This window comes from Indicator indicator, chromosome 25 (genome assembly GCF_027791375.1).
Source record: "Indicator indicator isolate 239-I01 chromosome 25, UM_Iind_1.1, whole genome shotgun sequence".
NCBI classification, from domain to species: domain Eukaryota; kingdom Metazoa; phylum Chordata; class Aves; order Piciformes; family Indicatoridae; genus Indicator; species Indicator indicator.
Window position 1 is genome coordinate 14,197,064 of NC_072034.1, and position 19,194 is coordinate 14,216,257.

At 38.2% G+C, this 19,194-nt stretch overlaps 1 protein-coding gene across 1 annotated transcript in view; it reads left to right on the forward strand.

Annotated features, from left to right (window-relative positions):
• HHIP (hedgehog interacting protein) overlaps window positions 1–19,194 on the forward strand; it is a 65,364-nt gene that overhangs the window by 36,242 nt on the left and 9,928 nt on the right. The window contains exons 5-11 of the mRNA XM_054392351.1: window positions 11,843–11,994; window positions 12,422–12,595; window positions 13,987–14,130; window positions 15,007–15,128; window positions 17,160–17,283; window positions 18,146–18,276; window positions 18,875–18,956. Of these exons, the coding sequence (XP_054248326.1) occupies window positions 11,843–11,994; window positions 12,422–12,595; window positions 13,987–14,130; window positions 15,007–15,128; window positions 17,160–17,283; window positions 18,146–18,276; window positions 18,875–18,956 (929 nt within the window). The remainder of the gene's footprint in view (window positions 1–11,842; window positions 11,995–12,421; window positions 12,596–13,986; window positions 14,131–15,006; window positions 15,129–17,159; window positions 17,284–18,145; window positions 18,277–18,874; window positions 18,957–19,194) is intronic.

Genomic DNA, 19,194 nt, shown 5'->3' on the forward strand with positions numbered 1-19,194 from the left:
TAATGAGTTCTTTAAAAAACACAGGCACGTCCATGAAACGCACATCTTTCAAAATCCTTTTTCCCCCAACACTGGAATCAAACATTGTAGGCAGAACAATATTAACTTATTCTATACTATACAGCAAATCCTTCTAGGTACTTCAAACACCATCTCTTTAAGCCTTAGCATATGCAAATCAAGCATATGTGCAGTTTATATCCCCTCATGTTCCACTTTTGGGACTACAACAAGGAATTATTTTTGATGGGAGTTTAAATACAGGGACAGGGAAATGTGTGTTCACCACAATGCTGGATGTATGTTTATATGTATATGTAGTAAGTATATGCAGAACACATAAACAGCTTGGAAAATTCAAGCCTTGCTCAGCCATAAATTCTCACCTGAAAGGCAGATGTGCACGTCCTGCAGTGGGGGTAAATGAAAGCAATGCTTTGTGTGTACAGCCTAGCAAGGGATGCACTAGTATGAAACAATTCTAGAAGGCAGCTGACAGAGGTACTAATAAGTCATTTCCAGAGGACAAAGAATGGATTTACCATCAAGTCATCTATTAGTCTATCAGCAGGCGAGCGCAGAACTCGGCCCTGATGGTCTACTCAAACTTGGAGCTGCAGTGGATTCTGTACTGGGCTGCTGTTCATACTTTCAGCCTGTCTGCTGCTTCAGCCAGCCCAGGTCAACCTGAATGTAATCTATCCATCAAAGACATGCCATGGTGTGCCACTGATGTATGAATAACTTCTGATTCAATAGACTTTGACCGCCCTGTCCAAAGATTTCAGGTGCTATGCAGGTTCAATGTGTGCTTTTAAAAAAAAAAAAAAAAGTAAAATAAAAGAATCTAAATAGCCACTTTAATTTTTCATCTTTCTTTTTGCATTGTGCATTCTGGGTAAGCACCAAAACACTTAATACATGTTAAATAAATGTCTCCAGCAGTGCTTAGCAGTGGTAAAAATAATCCTGTTCAGGTATGTCAAAAATCTGCTGAGAAACAAAAGAAGCCCAAGATACAATAACAGTTTGCTGCCATTGTATAAGCACTGCTCAGTTAAGGAACAGGTATTTTATATAATGGGTGTCTTTGAACCTGGACCAGGATTAATTCAGGATCTTGACAGACATGAAAGATGAGCAAAACTTTTATCCTCTCAATAATATTCTATAAAAAGAGGATTTAGAGCCTGAGCCTAGAGAAGGGATGATAGTACTACAATCTAGTCTGGAGAAGTCAAATGTGCACCAAAAAGAGAGCCTGGAACATTTTCCTGTCCACGCAAGGCATTCATTAGCCTCACAAATAACAGAAAAATTAGCACTGCTGGGGCTTTCACAAGTTGATGAGGGTGTCAAGGGAGGGGCAAAAATCCATCCCGCAGGCAGCGAGTCTCAGGAACCTCAGAATGCTGGCAATGGCTTCGTTAGAAACCAGAGAGCCTTCCCATGCCAAGAACAGACACTAAAATCTCAGACAGTTAATGCAAGAACAGGACAGAGAGGGGTGAGAATATTCTGAGATTCTGAAAACACACTCTCACCAAGTGTGGACTGAAAGGTTCTCAGAAAGGGCCAAATTAAATACACCATTTCAGTATTGGCATTCTTTTAACTAAAACTAATTTCTAAACTGAAAACAAGTCACAGAAATACTAAAAATCCCCAATTTTACATTTGTTAGAATGGGAGGTTTTAACAATTTCCAGACTCTTTTACTTTTTTTACCCCCCAAAATCTAGCATGGGTCACAAGCAAACTTCCCTTTCTATCAGGGAATGTGGTAGCTTAGACAAGTCAGCATTCTTCAAATACTATCTTCATTCAGAAAGCTCCTGTCCATTTGTACTGAAGGCATTTTTCATAATAATTTACTGGTTGTCTTAGGATAAATGAATTCTGAAGTTCTAAGTCTGCATCAGCTATTGACGCACACAAACACGTTCCTCTAATTACTCCATATGCATGCAATGCCTCACCCAATTTCATTTTTATAACTCTGCATTCCTTCTTTCCAATGTCCAAAACTATCTTTGCATTCTCAACAAGAAACATATTTCTCATTCACACATCTTGGGCCAAACCCAGCTGGTATTAGTTTCCTACAAGGGTATTTCCTGTATGTCTGAATTGTCAACACGGCTGTGGATTGCCATCATTCTCCTCTTATATACAGATTCTAGTCATGAAGAGCAAACCGTATATCCTCCACCACCCTGCTTTTTCCACTTGGCACATTTCATAAAAATGTTCATGTCTCTCTTCAAATTATTAATATTTTTTCACTGTTTTAGTTGAGAGGTCCAGGCAAGATCTATATGAGTGAGCCACAATGATGCCTGATTATTTTAGCTTCCTCTGGTGTTCACAAAATGGAAAAATCTGTTTTTCTCTGGATTTATTTACTCCTTGTTTTCAGGTAGCTGCTGGCAAATTGCATATATTTTTAAAGACTTACTAGAAAAAAATGAAATTGTTTGATTTCTGGAGTCAGTATTTGAAATCCAAACTGTTGTTTAACTGCAGCAGTGCAAATAAGTTGCACATCAGCCTTTCTGCCCCTGGGCTCCACAGCTCCTGAAGCACCCTCAGGCTGATGGGACTGGCAAAGTACCCAATTGGAAAGACCCTTGGCCGGTATCAGAGAATTCAAATGCTTCTTCCTAGCTCACATTCAGTGCTTTCTCAGAAGGATGAGGGTGTGGTGCTTAAATATATTTCTGACCCAGGTACAGACATGATGCACATACACAATTATGGTTGGTACCCATTGCCCCTTGTCCTATTAGTGGCCACCACTGAAAAGAGCTCAGCCCCATCTTCATAACCTCCACCCTCATGCTCTACATAGTGGTTCAGCCTTCAGCAGAGAACCCCAGAAAGGATGACAGGTGGAACATAAGCATCCATTATAGTTAACCTTTCATATGCTTCTTGTCTCTGTCCTGTGATTTCTGTCACTGGGACAAGGAAGGTATTGAGTACCTCAGCCTTTTCCTCGGCCTTTGGCACTGTTTCCCTCTGCATCCAGTAAAAGATGACGACCCTTCTTAGTCCTCCTCTTGCTGCTAATGCATTTATAGACATATTTGTTGTTTTATTTTATGCAGTAGCTAGATTAACTTCTAGTTGGGCTTTGGCCCTTCTAATTTTGTCCCTGCATAACTTCACAAGATCCTTGTAGTTCTCCTGAGTTGCCTGCCCTTTCTTCCCAAGGCCATAAACCCTCCTTTTTCTCCTGAGTTCCAAGTAAAGCTCTCCATTCAGCCAGGTCTTCTTCCTCACCAGTTCATCACAGATGTGCTCACTACTGCCTGGCACCTGGGTGCCCACCATGTTCCCACCAAAGCTCTGTTTTTATATTTAAAGTGAAGATGAGAATCATTTTGATAAGCCACCTGAACTCACTCTTCTTCTAAAACTGGAACAGGCTGTCCAGTGAGGTGGTAGATGCCCCATCCCTGGAGACATTCAAGGTTATGCTTGATGGGGCTCTGAGTACCCTGATCTCATTGGGGATGTCCCTGCTTACTGCAGGTGGGGTGGACTAGATGACCTCTAGAGGTTCCTTCCAACCCAGTGCATTCTATGATTATGTGATGAAGTCCACTGTTTAATCTAGGCTATGTTGCAAACATGAATGATTGCCATACTAATTTTGTGGGGAAAATAAACAGTGTGGACTGACTGAAGTGCCTCCAGTCCTTCACTACCTTCTGGCAAAAGCTATCCTGTTAATGTGTGCCTTTATTTATTGTAGTTGCACAACACAGACTGCTAGTAGCTTTTATCACTTGCTCAGCAAGCTTTAATATCCATTAGCATGCAGACACCAGTGACTACAACGGGGACCAGTCTAAATGGAAATCTGTAGCTTTCTTCTTTCAAGCTGGGTGCAGTTTGCTGCTTACTGCCCCTGCCCCATATATGGCTTATGTGAATGCAACATTCCCCTTACAAGCAGAAAAAAAAAGTATCTACTGTTAGAGACAGCAGTTCACTACTGAAAGCCAAAGGAGAAAGGCAGAATTGTTTATAAGACAGAGTAATGTCATCAGGGCATCCTTCCATTTGCATCTCCCTTTTTAGAAACTAGTTGTTTTTCTAATGCCTACAATTAGACAGATCAACATTTCTGGTTTTAATTTAATGGAGAGAGTATGATAATTACTGTTATTCTGTTCTGAATTATATCCCTAAATTTCCATATAAAGTGGTCACGGTAAAACAGCATGAATTTGTTTTCAATTATTGGAGTATAGACTTTGTTGTAGGTTGGTTCATTTTACATAAGCACTGTCAAATTTACAATATGTCACCATACAGCCTCTTTTTTACCCCCTCCCTCAGCACCAAAAAAAAAATCATTTTTAAGTGCCTTACATTTTTTTTTTGTGGACATTTATCAAAAATCTTAATTCATCATCCCATGGAGACCTTTGCACCATAGTAAGATTTTTATTTTTCCATAATGTATTTTCATCTGTAGCAATGACCAAATTGATTGGCTGAAATGTCAAAACATATAAAAGTAAGTTATATATTGAATTATAATTCTTAATCTCTTTGAACACCTCTCTGCCATTAGATCTATATTTTACCATGTATGAAACATGCTACTGAAAAATAAAGATAAGTTTCATATACATAAAGAATGAGAGCATGATAAGAATGAGAGCCTGTGTCTGAGAGGACCACAGTCAAATTAGAGCATTGGTGGAAAAGTAAATCACTTACAAGGTTTATTTGCATTGTTTGTGTTTAGGGAAAGTAATGTTAGATAGGTTTAAAATAGGATCTAAGCTAAAAGAAAAGTCATCCTTGATTGGAAGAGGTAAAGTCACTGCTGTGATGAATGAAAAAGGGGTTATGAGTCTCTTGATATCATGTTGTGCATTTGTGAATGTTAAGGTAATGTAGCCTGTTCTCTTTGGGGTGTCATCTGAGCCAATTTTATTGGACTGCCCACTGAAAGAGAGTTGTAGAATTTGCCTTTATCCCAGAAGTGGCATGGGAAGGTGGGTAAAGCTTAAAAGCAACAGAAAGAAGGAGAAAAAACACAAAGGTCATCAAGCCCATTCTCCCTATTAATGAAGGATTTTCATGGTCAGTAAATTTCCTAACACTTACTGCATGCTTGTTCACTTGAAGGAAGCTTTCCTGCTTTCCTAGAAGGCTAATTCTACACACAATAGACCTCACACCAATGCAGCTGAAAAGCTGTCAGGAGAAGACAGTCTGTAGTGCAAGAATGCTGAAGAGGAAAAGCATAGGAGAGCAGATAGGCCAAATAAATAAATAAATAGCAGAAAGTGGAGGCATGCCAGGAAAATAAGAAGGAGCATGCTTATGTTTTTACCTTCCCTTAGTGGCCTCCACTGGTGAACCACTCACTGAATTGCTAGTGGAATGTAAAGCTTCCTTGAAAATAAATCCAGCTGGGGACAGAGGTGGAATCACCACCTGTGTTCCCAGAGGAAAAATGCTGCTTACAGCTCAAGAGGCCTCTGTGGTGCGGGAAAGTGTGTAATTCACACCTTCTTGAGCCAGCTTTACTGAATGCAATAATCATCTGGTCTTTATTTGAATCTCCCTCTTCCGGGACTGATTTCCACTGTCTTCTGTTATTCCAATTCTCCTAAAGTAGTGCAGTACATAAAGTTTCTCAGTCCAGATGCAGACCTCACATGGGCTCATGGCCACCTCCTTGCAAGCACACTCACAGTCGTATGTCACTCTGCCCAAAACCTCTCAATTATTGGCTGGCTCTTGGCAGTATTGAAGATTTTAGCTGCTCCTAACCAATAATTGGGAGAGTTGTCAAAGCACAATTCATGCCTTACTAGAAGAGTGTGAAGGAGGCAAGCTGTGGGTTTATGTTGGGTTGGTATCTGCATTTATAAGTTTCATGTACTTTCTTTAGGAGGACGGGAAGGAAGAATTGTATTATCAGGGGACGAGGATTGTCATTTGGATTAAACTAAAGACTTGCCCAGCAGAACAGCAAAATCTGGAGTTGAGGAATTAAAAAAATAAGTACAGAGGACTAGGACTAAAAGAGAAAGGTCCTGCATTTAGTGACTGGTATCTTCAAAGGACTGTGAAGGTAAGGAAAAAACCCCACAATCGAGGCCATGTCAAAATTCTGCCTTTGCTGCAACAGAAGTAAGAATTAAAAGAGAAGTAGGTGTTAAGTTCCAGTGCTATCTCTAGATCTCAAACCATTTTACTTATTTCTGTTTAAGTTCCGGCCACTACAGAGCTCTTTCGCTGTAAAACTATGCTGCATAATAACTATGTGTGTTTAATTCCTGGGAATGGCTGCACTGACTTTACCCCAAGAGCAGAGAATCTTCATTCAAAATCCATGCAGAACTCATCTTAGGAATCACCTTTGTACTGCCACTGGATAGGTTTCAGAGTTGGGCCCACTGGGCACTGGAAGAGTGGGATGTCATTACTGTATTGTGAGTGCTGTTGTCCTGTACAAACACCTGAGCATTTAAATGTCACTGCAAACATCAGAGCAGACAACTTTGGGATGAGTGCCCCTCGGCCACCAGTCCTGCCTGCACCTAACTGAACAAAACCCACCTCTAACTGCAGCAGGATTTATGCTTAAAGTCCCAGTTAGAATATGGCCCTGTAAGTATTTTTCCTGTGTATATTTAATTGTAAAGAATTCCTGTATCTAAAGTTATTTTTAAATCAAGTATTCAAATGGTGCATTTATTAAAAACAGTTTAAAATATTGAAAATATTTTAAACAAAATCCTTAGGTAATTGCAAGGCCTTTTATACATTAAGAAAAAAAAAATGAAGCTTTGCAGCACAACAGGAAAGAGGAAAATCTTTGGAGATAGGGTTTAGTATGTATACTATACTGAGCCATGACATCAGTGTAATTATTTTTCCCTAAGGTAAATGTCTTATGTTACAAATTCTTCCCTTGCCAGAGGCCTCAGGCCCCACAGATGTTCAGATAGGAAAGTGCTTGAGTTCTCAACACCCAAGAGGTCTATAGGAGCTCTGTTCCTCTAGCATACCTACAGCCCAATTAAGTTCTGGTTTTCTCATTCTCTATTTGTTGTCCCCTTTCACCTGCCAGAGGCACCTCCTCCTTACATTTCTCAAAATAGTTGATGCAGCTTTGAAAGGCAAAGGTGTGCCCTTGCAGCAGACCTTTTGCTGGCTTCTACTTCTGCTATAGTCAGGTTTCTATCCGGTGCTGGGGCCAAATTTCCAAAATACGTTGATTAAGCAAATACTTCCTTCTGAGAAAAATCCCTGACATTGATCTTCAGCTCTACAGCAAGATCCAGCAAAGGAAGGTTCACATAAACAGAAATTCTTTTGCGATCTCCTAATTAGAAACCCCTTTCTGAAGAACTCATATGGTACTGCCTGATAAGAGACTTTAGATGTTCCATGAGCCCTTCTCCTATGTTTATTAAAAATAGAACTCCTTAAGATCAAACACATGGTGCTGCATATTAGTTCTGGTATTTATTACTTAGGAAATAAACCAAAGTAAGTGTGATCATATTAACTCAGCAAGTTACCCAGCATTTGCTCTATAATAATAGCTGAAAACAAGTGATAGAAAGACATTACGTTAGAGTTACTACTTTAAGTCACAAATCACGATTGACATATTTTAAGCACAATCCCTTTCAGAAAAGGTTGCTGCTCATTTCCAACATGAGAATGGTACTGTCCAGATGAAAAAGCTGTTAGGTATAAATACCACTATTTTAGAAAAGTGAGTGAAATGTGAAATCAATTTTGAGGGAAACCTCAGAATCTGCTGCCTATATTGTTTACTATTAAGCCACACAGAGTAATGGAAATAAATGGTCATGTCTGGTTTTGCTTACTAAAATTAATTAAGGTTATGTAATTTAGGGTCATGCTTGCAACAGGATCTATTTGAAATGCTAACAATACCAGTGAAGGCATTCCCATATATTTCTCTGTATTTACTATAGGAAATAATACACATACAGTGATGTAATGAAATGGCAGCATGTCTTAAAAATAACTGCAGTGTAAGTTTCTCTATCATAGAAAAAGTATAATAGCTTAATAATACAATCACACTTCTGTATATAATACCAGAGATATACCAGAGAACATTTGGGAGTACATAGATGGGAGTAGAGCTTCACTTCTAAGGAGTGTTTCACTTCCAAGTTTCACTTCACTTCAGTTTTTCTCTTCTAAGGAGTGAAAAAAGCAGCTTTCTATAAAAAAAAAGATATTCCAATGAAGTGATTACTACTCTTAGTCTTAATCCAAATACAAAGTGCATGGTGCTGTGCAGTTGTTCCAGAGTTTTACAAGTGTAAACATATTATAGCAAAAAACACAATAGAAAAAGAAAGATTAAAAACATACTTCAGTTGAGAATACTTAGTGGTATAATGTACTTTCAGAGCTGACATAATGTACTAACCAACCATCTAAAAATGAAAAGTAAAGAAACACATCAAGTTTAATGCATACAATGTACCTAACCATAGGTGCCATCTAAAAATGAAAAGCAAAGAAACACTTTAATGTGTACAATTAATCTTTACTTGGCTTTGTACTGACTGAAGGTAATACAATTCTGATTGAATGATTTTCATGCTTGTGGTCCTGCACTAGACCAAACTGGGTTTTAGAGGCATGTTTTTCCTTTCAGAGAACTCCTTAGCTGAAGCTTATAATCTGGCCCATGGAAAACTGGTCTTGAAACAAGTGTAGTATTGATGCAAAAGGTGCAATTGCTGGGAGGAGAGGATAGGAGTGTTCACAGTAAAGAGCTGCACAGGCAGACGTGGGAAGTTTGAGCTTCCAAGTTTAATTACAATAGGGATTTAAATGGGCCCCAATCCACAGTATGTTTAGGTAATTAATACTCATTTCAGCCAACCATCATTTTTTGTTTTCAACAGACATCCCAGTGGAATACAAAGATTTGTTTCATTCTTCTTGCCCTTCCTTATACGACTGACACACGTTAATAGTTATTTCATCAAATAGTGTAGTGCAGAGTCTCACACAAGCTGCTATGTCATCTACAGTTTGTTGGTGCTGATTTCAGCTAAAGGCAGTCTTTAAACGGCCTCAATAAGTTATTAAACTGCCAAGAAAAATGCAGAGATATTTGCTACATGGTATCTACAGGACAAGACTATAGACTATAAAGCCCGGGAAGCTGCTTTCACAGTAGACATCAAAAGTCCATTGATAAAAAAAATAAAAGTGAGGATTATTCTGTGGGAGTAATCTGAAATTTTGAAATTTGGTCCATAATTATTCATATTGACAGTACCAAAATGACAGCTTATATGGGATTTTGCTGGATACCTCTCAGTTTACCCCACAACATATGAGACACAACACTACAGAAAACTAAATACTTTCTGGCACCACCAGCATAGTTTCAAAAACTATGGAAGATGTGGCAGTGATTTAATTGGAAAGAACAGGTCTGCCAGTTAGTGATAAAGCTGAAAGTACACATGAACAATTGTTTTCCAAAACCAGAAGAAATAAGTACGGAAAAAGCTCAGCTGGATTTCTAGTTGACCATAAGCCAGCTAATGGCTTGATGCTGCACTGATTTCGGTATCTTAGAGGGATACTTCCAAAGTTTTTACTGAACACATGAATAAATAGACTTTTTAGAACACAGTGTGCTTGGCTTGCTTGGGAAAACAGCAAGCAGTGTGACTTTTCAGGAAGCAATAGATACATTCTACAAACAAAGCAATACATTGCAGTCTAATAGCATCATCCAAGACAGCAATCAGTAGAAGTTCTGGCCTGATCCTGTGCACACAAATTGCCTTACTTGCTACCTTGCAGGTCCTGTGCTTCATTCATCAAGTTCCTGTTTCGTGTGTACTTCATTAAAAGCTCTTAATTTAATTTTCACCTGTTTACGCTTTCAACAGCTTCACTTTCACGCTGAGACTAATCCTATGACATCAAGTGCTAAATAAAGTATCAGCTTAGTAACAGAAAGATCTTTTCTTACAAAGACTTTCAATAACTCACCTTGAATGGCAGGCCAGGGGTGACTCACTGACATTCCCGGGCCCTTAAATGAGTTGAACTCATCTCTCAGAAGAAGAAAAAAGGACTGTCTTTGTCTAGGCACAACAGATGGAATCATTCGTCAGGAATCTTTGGAATATGCCTTACTGTTCCCAAAGCAACTGATTTGCCTCCCTTTGCTTCTGACTTTATCAGAGCGACTTGGTCAAAACTCTTAGAAACTCGTACAATAATGTCTACAATCAGTTCAGACTCAGCTGCAGAATTGTTTTCGGCTCCTAAAGGAGAAAGAGCTAGATTACCAGTCCCTTCATCGGTGGTGACTGCAACTGATTTGGCAGCTCTGATTAGACTTTCCAAATGAACCTCTCTGATAACCCCTGAAACTCAACTTTTCTAGCAAACAAACCAGCTACTTTTGGCTGCCTCTAAATTAGCAGGATCCAGATTTCACTGTACAAATCTCTTTGTATGGAAATCTCTTGACCTATTTACATCTCCACTTCTGACTCAGGTTTCTCTTTGGTGGTTGTGATTAAAAAGGAAGTATGGCAATCATGTTGAATTAAAGTAAATTAAAGCTGTGCACTTTTCCAATTAGGCCTTTTGTGGGAAGTTTTTTCAAGAGGAAGACAGGCCCATCCATCATTCTGAATTGCAAATGCATTTTAAAAGCTTCATTCTCTCTTATAATTTAAAATTTCATAATTGGTTATCATGGGTGGGGTTAGAGTTGCACAACATTGTCTCCTTACGGATGCAGAGCTGCAGCAGTTGAATCTACAACAGAGTCACTCGTTTGAAAGGCTGGCAAGCCCTGAGTTAGACCCCAAACCAACTATCAGCTTGTGGATAATCACCTATATGACTTGAATTTGAATCATTTAATTTTGTCCCCTGTCTGAGCCTCAGCTTCTCTCCCCTGTACAACCTCAAGAGCAACAAAAGAATCTGAAGTTTTATTCTCCATGTACACAAACACAGTGTTAGGGTTAGCAATATTACACGTGCTTGTAGAAGCCAAGGAGAAAAATGCCTTCTATTTAAGCACACAGGGTATTTGCATTGTCACAGTGCTTCTTAACATGTAACTCTTTGTGGCAAACATAGTAACAAAAGAAAAGTTGTTTGGAGATTTTTCTATTTTTATGTTAAAAAATAACAAAAACCTTTCCATTGAAGGACCACATGTAAAACTATGGTTTCTCTGCACAGAGACCAAGGCTGCTTATTACCTACAGTATACTCGGTATGATGAACAGACCACCATAGTTGTGACAACTGATGTTGCTGCCTCCAGGGTAAAACAAAGGTTTACATATTACACAAGCAATTTAACTGTTTTCTAAACATATTGCCAAGACAGTGGGAGTTGGCAGCCAGCACTGTGTTTTAGGTTTTGGATACTTGGATTAGAAGTGACTGCTGATTATAGACCTTTTATTTGCCTTCTATGAATTACAAGCAACCTAGTAACCCAGCAAAGAATCCTTTACAGCACTTAAACTTGTCTTCTTGGCTTCCCAAAGATTACATACACAAATCACTCCACAAAAGTGGCGTAAGAGACTTGTGCATAGATAACTACATAGACAATTGTCTTGTTCTAACTCTTAAAGACTTCCCCAAAGTGAAATGTTTTATAATCCTTTTTGTGCAGTAGTCAGGAAAGAAATAAAAGAGTTTGGGCAAAGATTATCCACAAGAAAGAAACTTTTTTTTTTGGGTTCCAGCTGAAACACAATAAAGAACATAATTAACTTCACAATTCTTTGTGTTTTTCATTTGACTGCAGGGAGGAGATGAAAGAGGACTGTTAAGCCTTGCATTCCATCCCAATTACAAGAAAAATGGAAAGCTCTATGTGTCTTATACCACCAACCAAGAACGGTGGGCTATTGGACCTCATGACCACATCCTTAGGGTCGTAGAATACACAGTATCCAGGTATCAGTAGAAATCTAAAATTCACAAATTCCGTATTTCTCAACAAGTTTGTCATTTTAGTATTTCCCATTTCTAAAGTGAGCTATCAGATTTACAATGTGTATACTTGGGCACTTGCAGAGAAATTAGTGCTGATTTTCTTTCATAGAGTAGTTTTGGAACACTGCTTTATTCTTTTTAAGACTTTTTCTTTAGTGATTCTGTCATTTTTTAATTATATTTATTTCCTACTTCTTGTGTATAAGGCAGTAAAATATTTTTTTGCAAATGCTGGAAAACTGAAATTTCTCAGAAATATTTGTTTGACATTTTTGCACCAGCTTACAACATTCACATCTTAAAGCATAACCTGAATGGCACAAGTTTTTTTTTTTTTAAATAACAATGAGACTGAACCGTGAAAACTGTTCATATCTTTATATTGCAGGAAAAATCCACACCAAGTTGATATGAGAACAGCAAGAGTGTTTTTAGAAGTAGCAGAACTACATCGAAAGCACCTAGGAGGACAGCTTCTGTTTGGCCCAGATGGCTTCCTATACATTTTCCTTGGAGATGGCATGATCACTTTAGATGATATGGAGGAGATGGATGGTTTAAGGTACAAAAACTGCCAATAGAGAGAATTCTATTACTGCCTTCTGGGTTTGCACAGTATTTGGGATAGAATCAAAGGTGATCAGCACATTGTCAGGACAAATCTTATTCTCTCTTCCCCTACTACATAATCCTACTAGTTTCAGTGCCTGAGTCTTACTGCTTAAATATGTTTTCTTGTAGTTGTGTACTATCAAGCCAATTAAATATTGGAGCCCTCATCAGCAGATGTAATTGCATTTAAGCACAGGTTAGACCTCTTTTTTCCAAACTACTATTCTATGAACAAGAAATTTATTGAGCAAACATTCCAAAAAAAGCATCTACAAACACGTTGTCAGTAACAACACTGCATCATTTAGGAAAATAGCTAGAGAACTTAGGAAACAATCCTACTTGGGTTCTACCTATGAAATTTTCTCACCCTGCTTTTTCCCTCTGTTTCATTTTGCTGTGTTAGAGTTAGTTGCAGCATTTGCCTTAGTTTAGAGAAAGTTTTGAGCCTTTACAAACCTAAAAGGAGTTGCTACGCCCAGAGCCTCTGGCTCAGCAGAACAGCAGCAGGTGCTTCTGCCCTTTGCAGTGAGGATATCCTTACAACCAAGACCAGAGAGCAAATTTAATACTTGACTTTAAATTAATGTAAACCAAGGGGAGACTGAAAAAGACTGCATTAAGAAAGGCAAAATCAATTTAAATATCACATCTTTTCAGGTTTGTAAAAAAGAGTTTTTATGCTCTTCTGCTCCTTTTAAGTTCATGTCCTCCCTTCCTCCATTACAATCATTAAAGTAAGGAGTATGTTTTACTAAGGAAAATATTTTACTCTGACCTCTTTTATGTAACAAGAAAGATAGGATTCTTCACAACAAAATACCAACATCATCACATCATCATACGAATAACACAATAACTTTTTTTTTTAAATTAATATATCATTTTTCTTTGGACTGTACTGATTAGAAGTCGTTGAATTCAAGAGTAGGATTCAAAGTGTTAGCAAAAAGCATTCTGTAACTCCATAGTGATTCTATCCATAGTTACTCTAGAGGAGATACAGTATAAAAGAGCTAATGGCCTTATGTTTGAAGCCATAAAACAATATTGATGTATGGAAAGTTGCTCTTTTTATCAAGTTGCTGCCCAATAGCATGGTCAGAGGCATTCTAGTATCCATATAACATGGCAACATATTGGCCAAACCAAGTCTTTGGTAGGTTCTGCCACTATTCTTTGGACTTGCAGATACCATAAACCCAGTCTATACGTGATTATTCAGTAACTTGGGTGGTTTATTTTGCTGGTTCAAATCTACCAGTAAAATATTTATGGATTAAATCTACCAGTGTGAAATATTTTTTTAAACCAAATTATTTTATCCTCCGATTTTCTCAGTGATTTTACAGGGTCTGTGTTGCGCCTCGACGTCAATACTGACCTGTGCAATGTCCCTTACTCCATACCGCGGAGCAACCCACATTTTAACAGCACAAACCAACCTCCCGAGATCTTTGCACATGGACTCCACAATCCAGGCCGGTAAGCAAGCTTCAATTAAACTGAATTACCCTGGAGTTGGAAATGCTGTTTTTAACCAGAAATCTTTGAGACACTCGGGTAACAAAGTTTTGCTAATAAAAGCACCAGTGAACTTTGAAAAATTCCACTTCTACCTCCACACATATGTCACAGTTAGAAACAAATGTACACTGGCAAAGGGGAAGGAGAAGAGACACTGAAATGAGAGAAACAAAGCACAGGAATTTTGGTTTTATTGAATCATAAAATGATTACCTTTATGAAAGGAGAGAACATAAAGCAGAGAGTTGATAAAGTACGTCTGAGAAGGAAACCTCGACTGAGAAAATAAAGGCACGTGGAAAACAAATGAGAACATCTGGTGGTAGCTAAACAATAACAAGGAGGAGAACAATACTTTAACTAAACAATGCATAATTCAGCAAATTAGGTGGGTGGTAGCACTGAAGTGACATTTAAAGTCATGGTTTAAAAAAAAAAAAAACCAACAGAAAGTCAAGTTGTTCAGATGAGGAGCTGAATCTTGGGACTTCTTACCAGTCCAAAATTTCTGCGCCATACGAGCCAACTCATTTAGCTTGGTTAAAGCAACGTTCATTTCAAGTGCTGTTGAGCAGAGTACATCTTAGCAGGAAAAAAAAGAGTTTTACTTCACAATGTATTAAAAAATGGTGCATGGATGGGAAAGGTTCCTTGTATACACATTTGATGCACTTCTCAGATATTTTGGCTCAGTATGAAATGGGTCTCTCACATGAGTAGGCACCACAAGAAACAATAATCCTTCAAAATGTGATGCTTCACACTATTGATAGAGAATTATACATTATGAACTCATCTATCTCATGGATTTTCTTATACTTTTTTGGTTTGCAGGTGTGCTGTGGACCGCCACCCAACAGATGTAAACATCAATTTAACTATACTTTGTTCAGATTCGAATGGAAAAAACAGATCTTCAGCAAGAATATTACAAATAATAAAGGGTAAAGACTATGGTAAGTTCCATCCAGGGTAAAGCTACTGGGAATGGGCAGTTTCCATGCCCATGGAAACAGAAAGCAGAGGAAAACAGATAAAGGACTGTATAGCCATGATAGGTAATTTACAGGATAGGTAACCTATAAGAGATAGAACTTATGGAAAGTATGGCACAAGTAGATAAAAGATGCAAGAGAAAACTAAATTTAAATGACTCAGCTTTGTTTCTTTTCATGTAAAATATCATGTAAATAAGATCTAAGAAATAAGCCAGTTGCCAGTCTGTCAAGGATGTCACTGTTGCTGCATAAGATGGCTCATAAAGAAAAGATTTTGGAACATCAGGAAGTAATAGAAATGTATTCCTAGCCATTCACAAATAACTTTTTAAGATACAGAACAGAAACCTCATGTAATGTGCCTCCCATAATGGGAAAAGGGACACAGATAACAGCAAGGCACAAAAAAAAAAAAATTAGGGAACTGACTGAGCTCTCTTTAAATGTTGCTAAAAATGAAAACTTTAGAAAAATGCACAATGCTTCTACTTTGTGACAAATGGCTAGTTTAGGTTACATTTCAAAAAGAGAAACTTATTCAATTAGAGACTTAAAATTTGAAAGTGTTTGATGTTCCCTCTGAATTGTTATGATTGTCAGTCCCAATTTTAGGTTAATGTTTAGCTCTGGTACTCACCGAGTTCACTTGCTAGTTCAGGCAAGCCAGGTGACAGTTACTCTGAACTATCATCTACCTTGGTTGACCATTTATTGGCTTGTAAATTCATGCTGATAAAAGGTGATAAATGCCAAGGGTGTGTAAAGGCATCAGGAACTGGTCTATCTCCTGGATAGACCATCAGTTGCTGACTTTATTCACAGCACTCATTCTCCCACCTGTACTTAAAAGCAAAGCAGTTGTGCTGGCTGGTACAACAATACACAACAGCATCGTGAAATTGTTCTGCTTCAGTTTTGCATGTATTTTCTGTCTTCATTTTATAGAAGCCAAACCAAAGAATAATATTTGGTAAACCACTGCTTCAGTGGAATTTCAACTGCATCTTTATTGCAGTTGAAACTCAGCAGTATTGTGTCTATCCAGAGCAGCTTGCCAATATTAATACTAGGCAGTGGGACAATTGCTTCAATAAAAAAAGGTCATCATCCTTTCCCCCCCACATAGAATTTCAGCTCTTACTCTTATAATGTAGGAAATTATTTTATCAAAGACTTGCAGATAGCTGTCCAAGTGAAAAACAAAACTTCCTATAAAACCAAAAGGTCTTGGCTGTGGCTTTAATGTACAATAAAGCAGTTAGCAAGTTAGCATGTTAAATTGAGCCTACTTCTACCCTAAGCATAAATAGGAACATTTATACAGAAACTTCCTTGAAGGCATTATTTGATATGACTAAACTCCGCAGTTTTGTAAAAAAAAAAAAAAAAAGAAAAAGAAAGTGCAAGAACTGCAACTCCAACAGCACTGTAAAATAAATTACCACAAGAAGCTATGGCCAGCAGCACTAGTGTTTATGGGATGCAACATGCACACCATGTTTAAAACTGTGATTTTGAAAGAGTTTCTCAAACCACTGAAAGGCTTTGAAAACAAGTTCTGCTGAAAGTCACTGGAATTTCTGCTCTTAGATACTGGATGGACTTTACAGTGAAGGGGTTTAATTGTATTTCTGAAGTTCAGGAGATCCATTCTGCAGACTGTATTGACACATAGAAGTTAATAGCAGTAATCACATCAACTTCAATGAAAGTCCGACCTAATCCTTCTGTAGTTTTATTCTCCCAGCCTGTGCACACGGAAGGAAGCAATTATAGCCTCTCCTATCTAAATCCCTAACTGATTGCTTCACAAACAGCCTTTGTTGTCATTTTCTGCCTTTTTAATGTTTCATTCCCAGCAATGCATCTTGAATTCTGAGGAACATTTAAATGAAATTAATTTATTTTATGGAAGTAATAAAACTGCGATAAATGTGAACTGAAATCTGAAACAGCATATGATCTAATGCTACGGTAGTTCTTTTTCAGAAAGTGAGCCTTCACTTTTAGAATTCAAACCATTCAGCAGTGGATCCTTGGTTGGTGGATTTGTCTATCGAGGCTGCCAGTCTGAAAGGCTCTATGGAAGTTACGTATTTGGAGACCGCAATGGGTAGGTTTCTTATAACTCCTAAACAAGAATGTGTGTAAGGTATACTTAGAGTCACAGAATGCACTGGGTTGGAAGGGACCTCCAGAGGTCAGCTAGACCAACCACCCTGCAGTAAGCAGGGACATCGCCAACCAGATCAGGTTGCTCAGAGCCCTATCAAGCCTGACCTCAAATGTCCCCAGGGAAGGGGCCTCTACCACCTCCCCGGGCAACCTGTTCCAGTGTTCCACCACCCCCACAGTAAAGAACTTCTTAGGCAGGTATTGAGAGCCTGTGTAAAGGAACAGCAACGGTCTTGTACCTTGTGTCACTGTCAGTTTAATGGTGTGACAATGCAGTTGTATTCTGGCTTTTGGAAATACAATAGCCCAGCAGTCCAATGAACAACAACATGTGTAACATACCTGAGCCTTGGAAATAAATACAAAGACACTAGCACATTAAGATTTTAGTTCTACATCACTTAACATGCAGAATTTACATTATGATGGGAATAAATGTTAATTGTGGAGCTGTTTCCCAAACAGGTCTAACTGGTAAGACATTGAAAACTTCGGGAGTTGATTGGAACATCACTGATGGAATAAAATTAATGCTTTTGGAAGGAAAGGGCATAATTTTCCCATGCCAAATAGCTCAGTATTCACAAATGGTTCTATAGTATGACTTGAACCCAGCTTTGCAATGTTTGAATGACAGGAAGAGAAATGCTGTGCTTTTTAAGCATCCAAAAAATAACTGGCATGGACATCACAGATGTGGCTATGAAGTTACTTGCAGCACATGTTTATTTATCTAGACAGTGAAAACTCTCTATTCAAAATGTAATATAACAATTTGCTTTATGTGTTTTTGAATATAGAAATTTTTTAACACTGCAACAGAGTCCTGCAACCAAACAGTGGCAAGAGAAGCCCCTCTGTCTTGGCAACACTGGTTCATGTAGAGGTTTCTTTTCAGGCCCCGTCTTGGGATTTGGTGAAGATGAATTAGGTAAATAGATGTTATTAAATGATAAGCCTTATCGGTAATGCCTGCTGAACTATTCAAAATTCTAGTACCTGTTTAAAAGAAGAAATCTAAAGGCTAGATCTCCTTTGTCAAAGCTGTCTGCACTGCTTTCAGCTACACTGTAGCAGCCTTGTAAGGAGCAGCAAGGAGAAATGGGTTGGAAGGGGCAAAGGTCCTGCTGTCTCATGTTCTGTGACACCATGTCTGATATACTTGCTTTTATTCCCAACATTACAGACTTAAGGGGCAAAGATACTACATGATAAGACCAAACCCCCTCTTCTCCCTTCCTCCCTGGTTTTATTTTTTTTAACCTCTACAATATTTTTCTACAATAGAATTCTACACTTCTCTACAATATGAAACAACAAAAAATATTCATGCTAAAGTATCTTCCATATTTTTACAATCAATCTGGGCCAAGTGCTTATTTAAACTTTCAAATAGCAATGATTCTGTTGTATATTTCAGGGATGAGTGTTTCTTCTAAGTTTTTAAATCTTGCAAATACAGCTAGATCACAAAAGTCATGTATTTGACATCCTGGGAAAGGAGAACTAAGTGTGTGTTTCTTCAACAGGTGAGATTTACATATTATCAAGCAGTAAAAGCATGACACAGCCTCACAGTGGAAGGCTCTACAAGATCATTGACCCAAAAAGGTGAGCACTGCATGTCTCACTAAGATCAGTCTTTCTTTCAGCAGGTTAAAAACCAAAGGTAAATGTAGTTCTTTTCCTGTAGCTGAATTATGCAATACTGACGTTCAATGAGAAGGGAAATTCTCAATGCAGGGGGTTTCCTCAGAAGAAACGTACCACCGGCAGCAAGCAGAACAGATTCACTAAAAGTAATCACTATCAGAACAGAAGTTCTGGAAATTTTTACTCTTCAACTTTA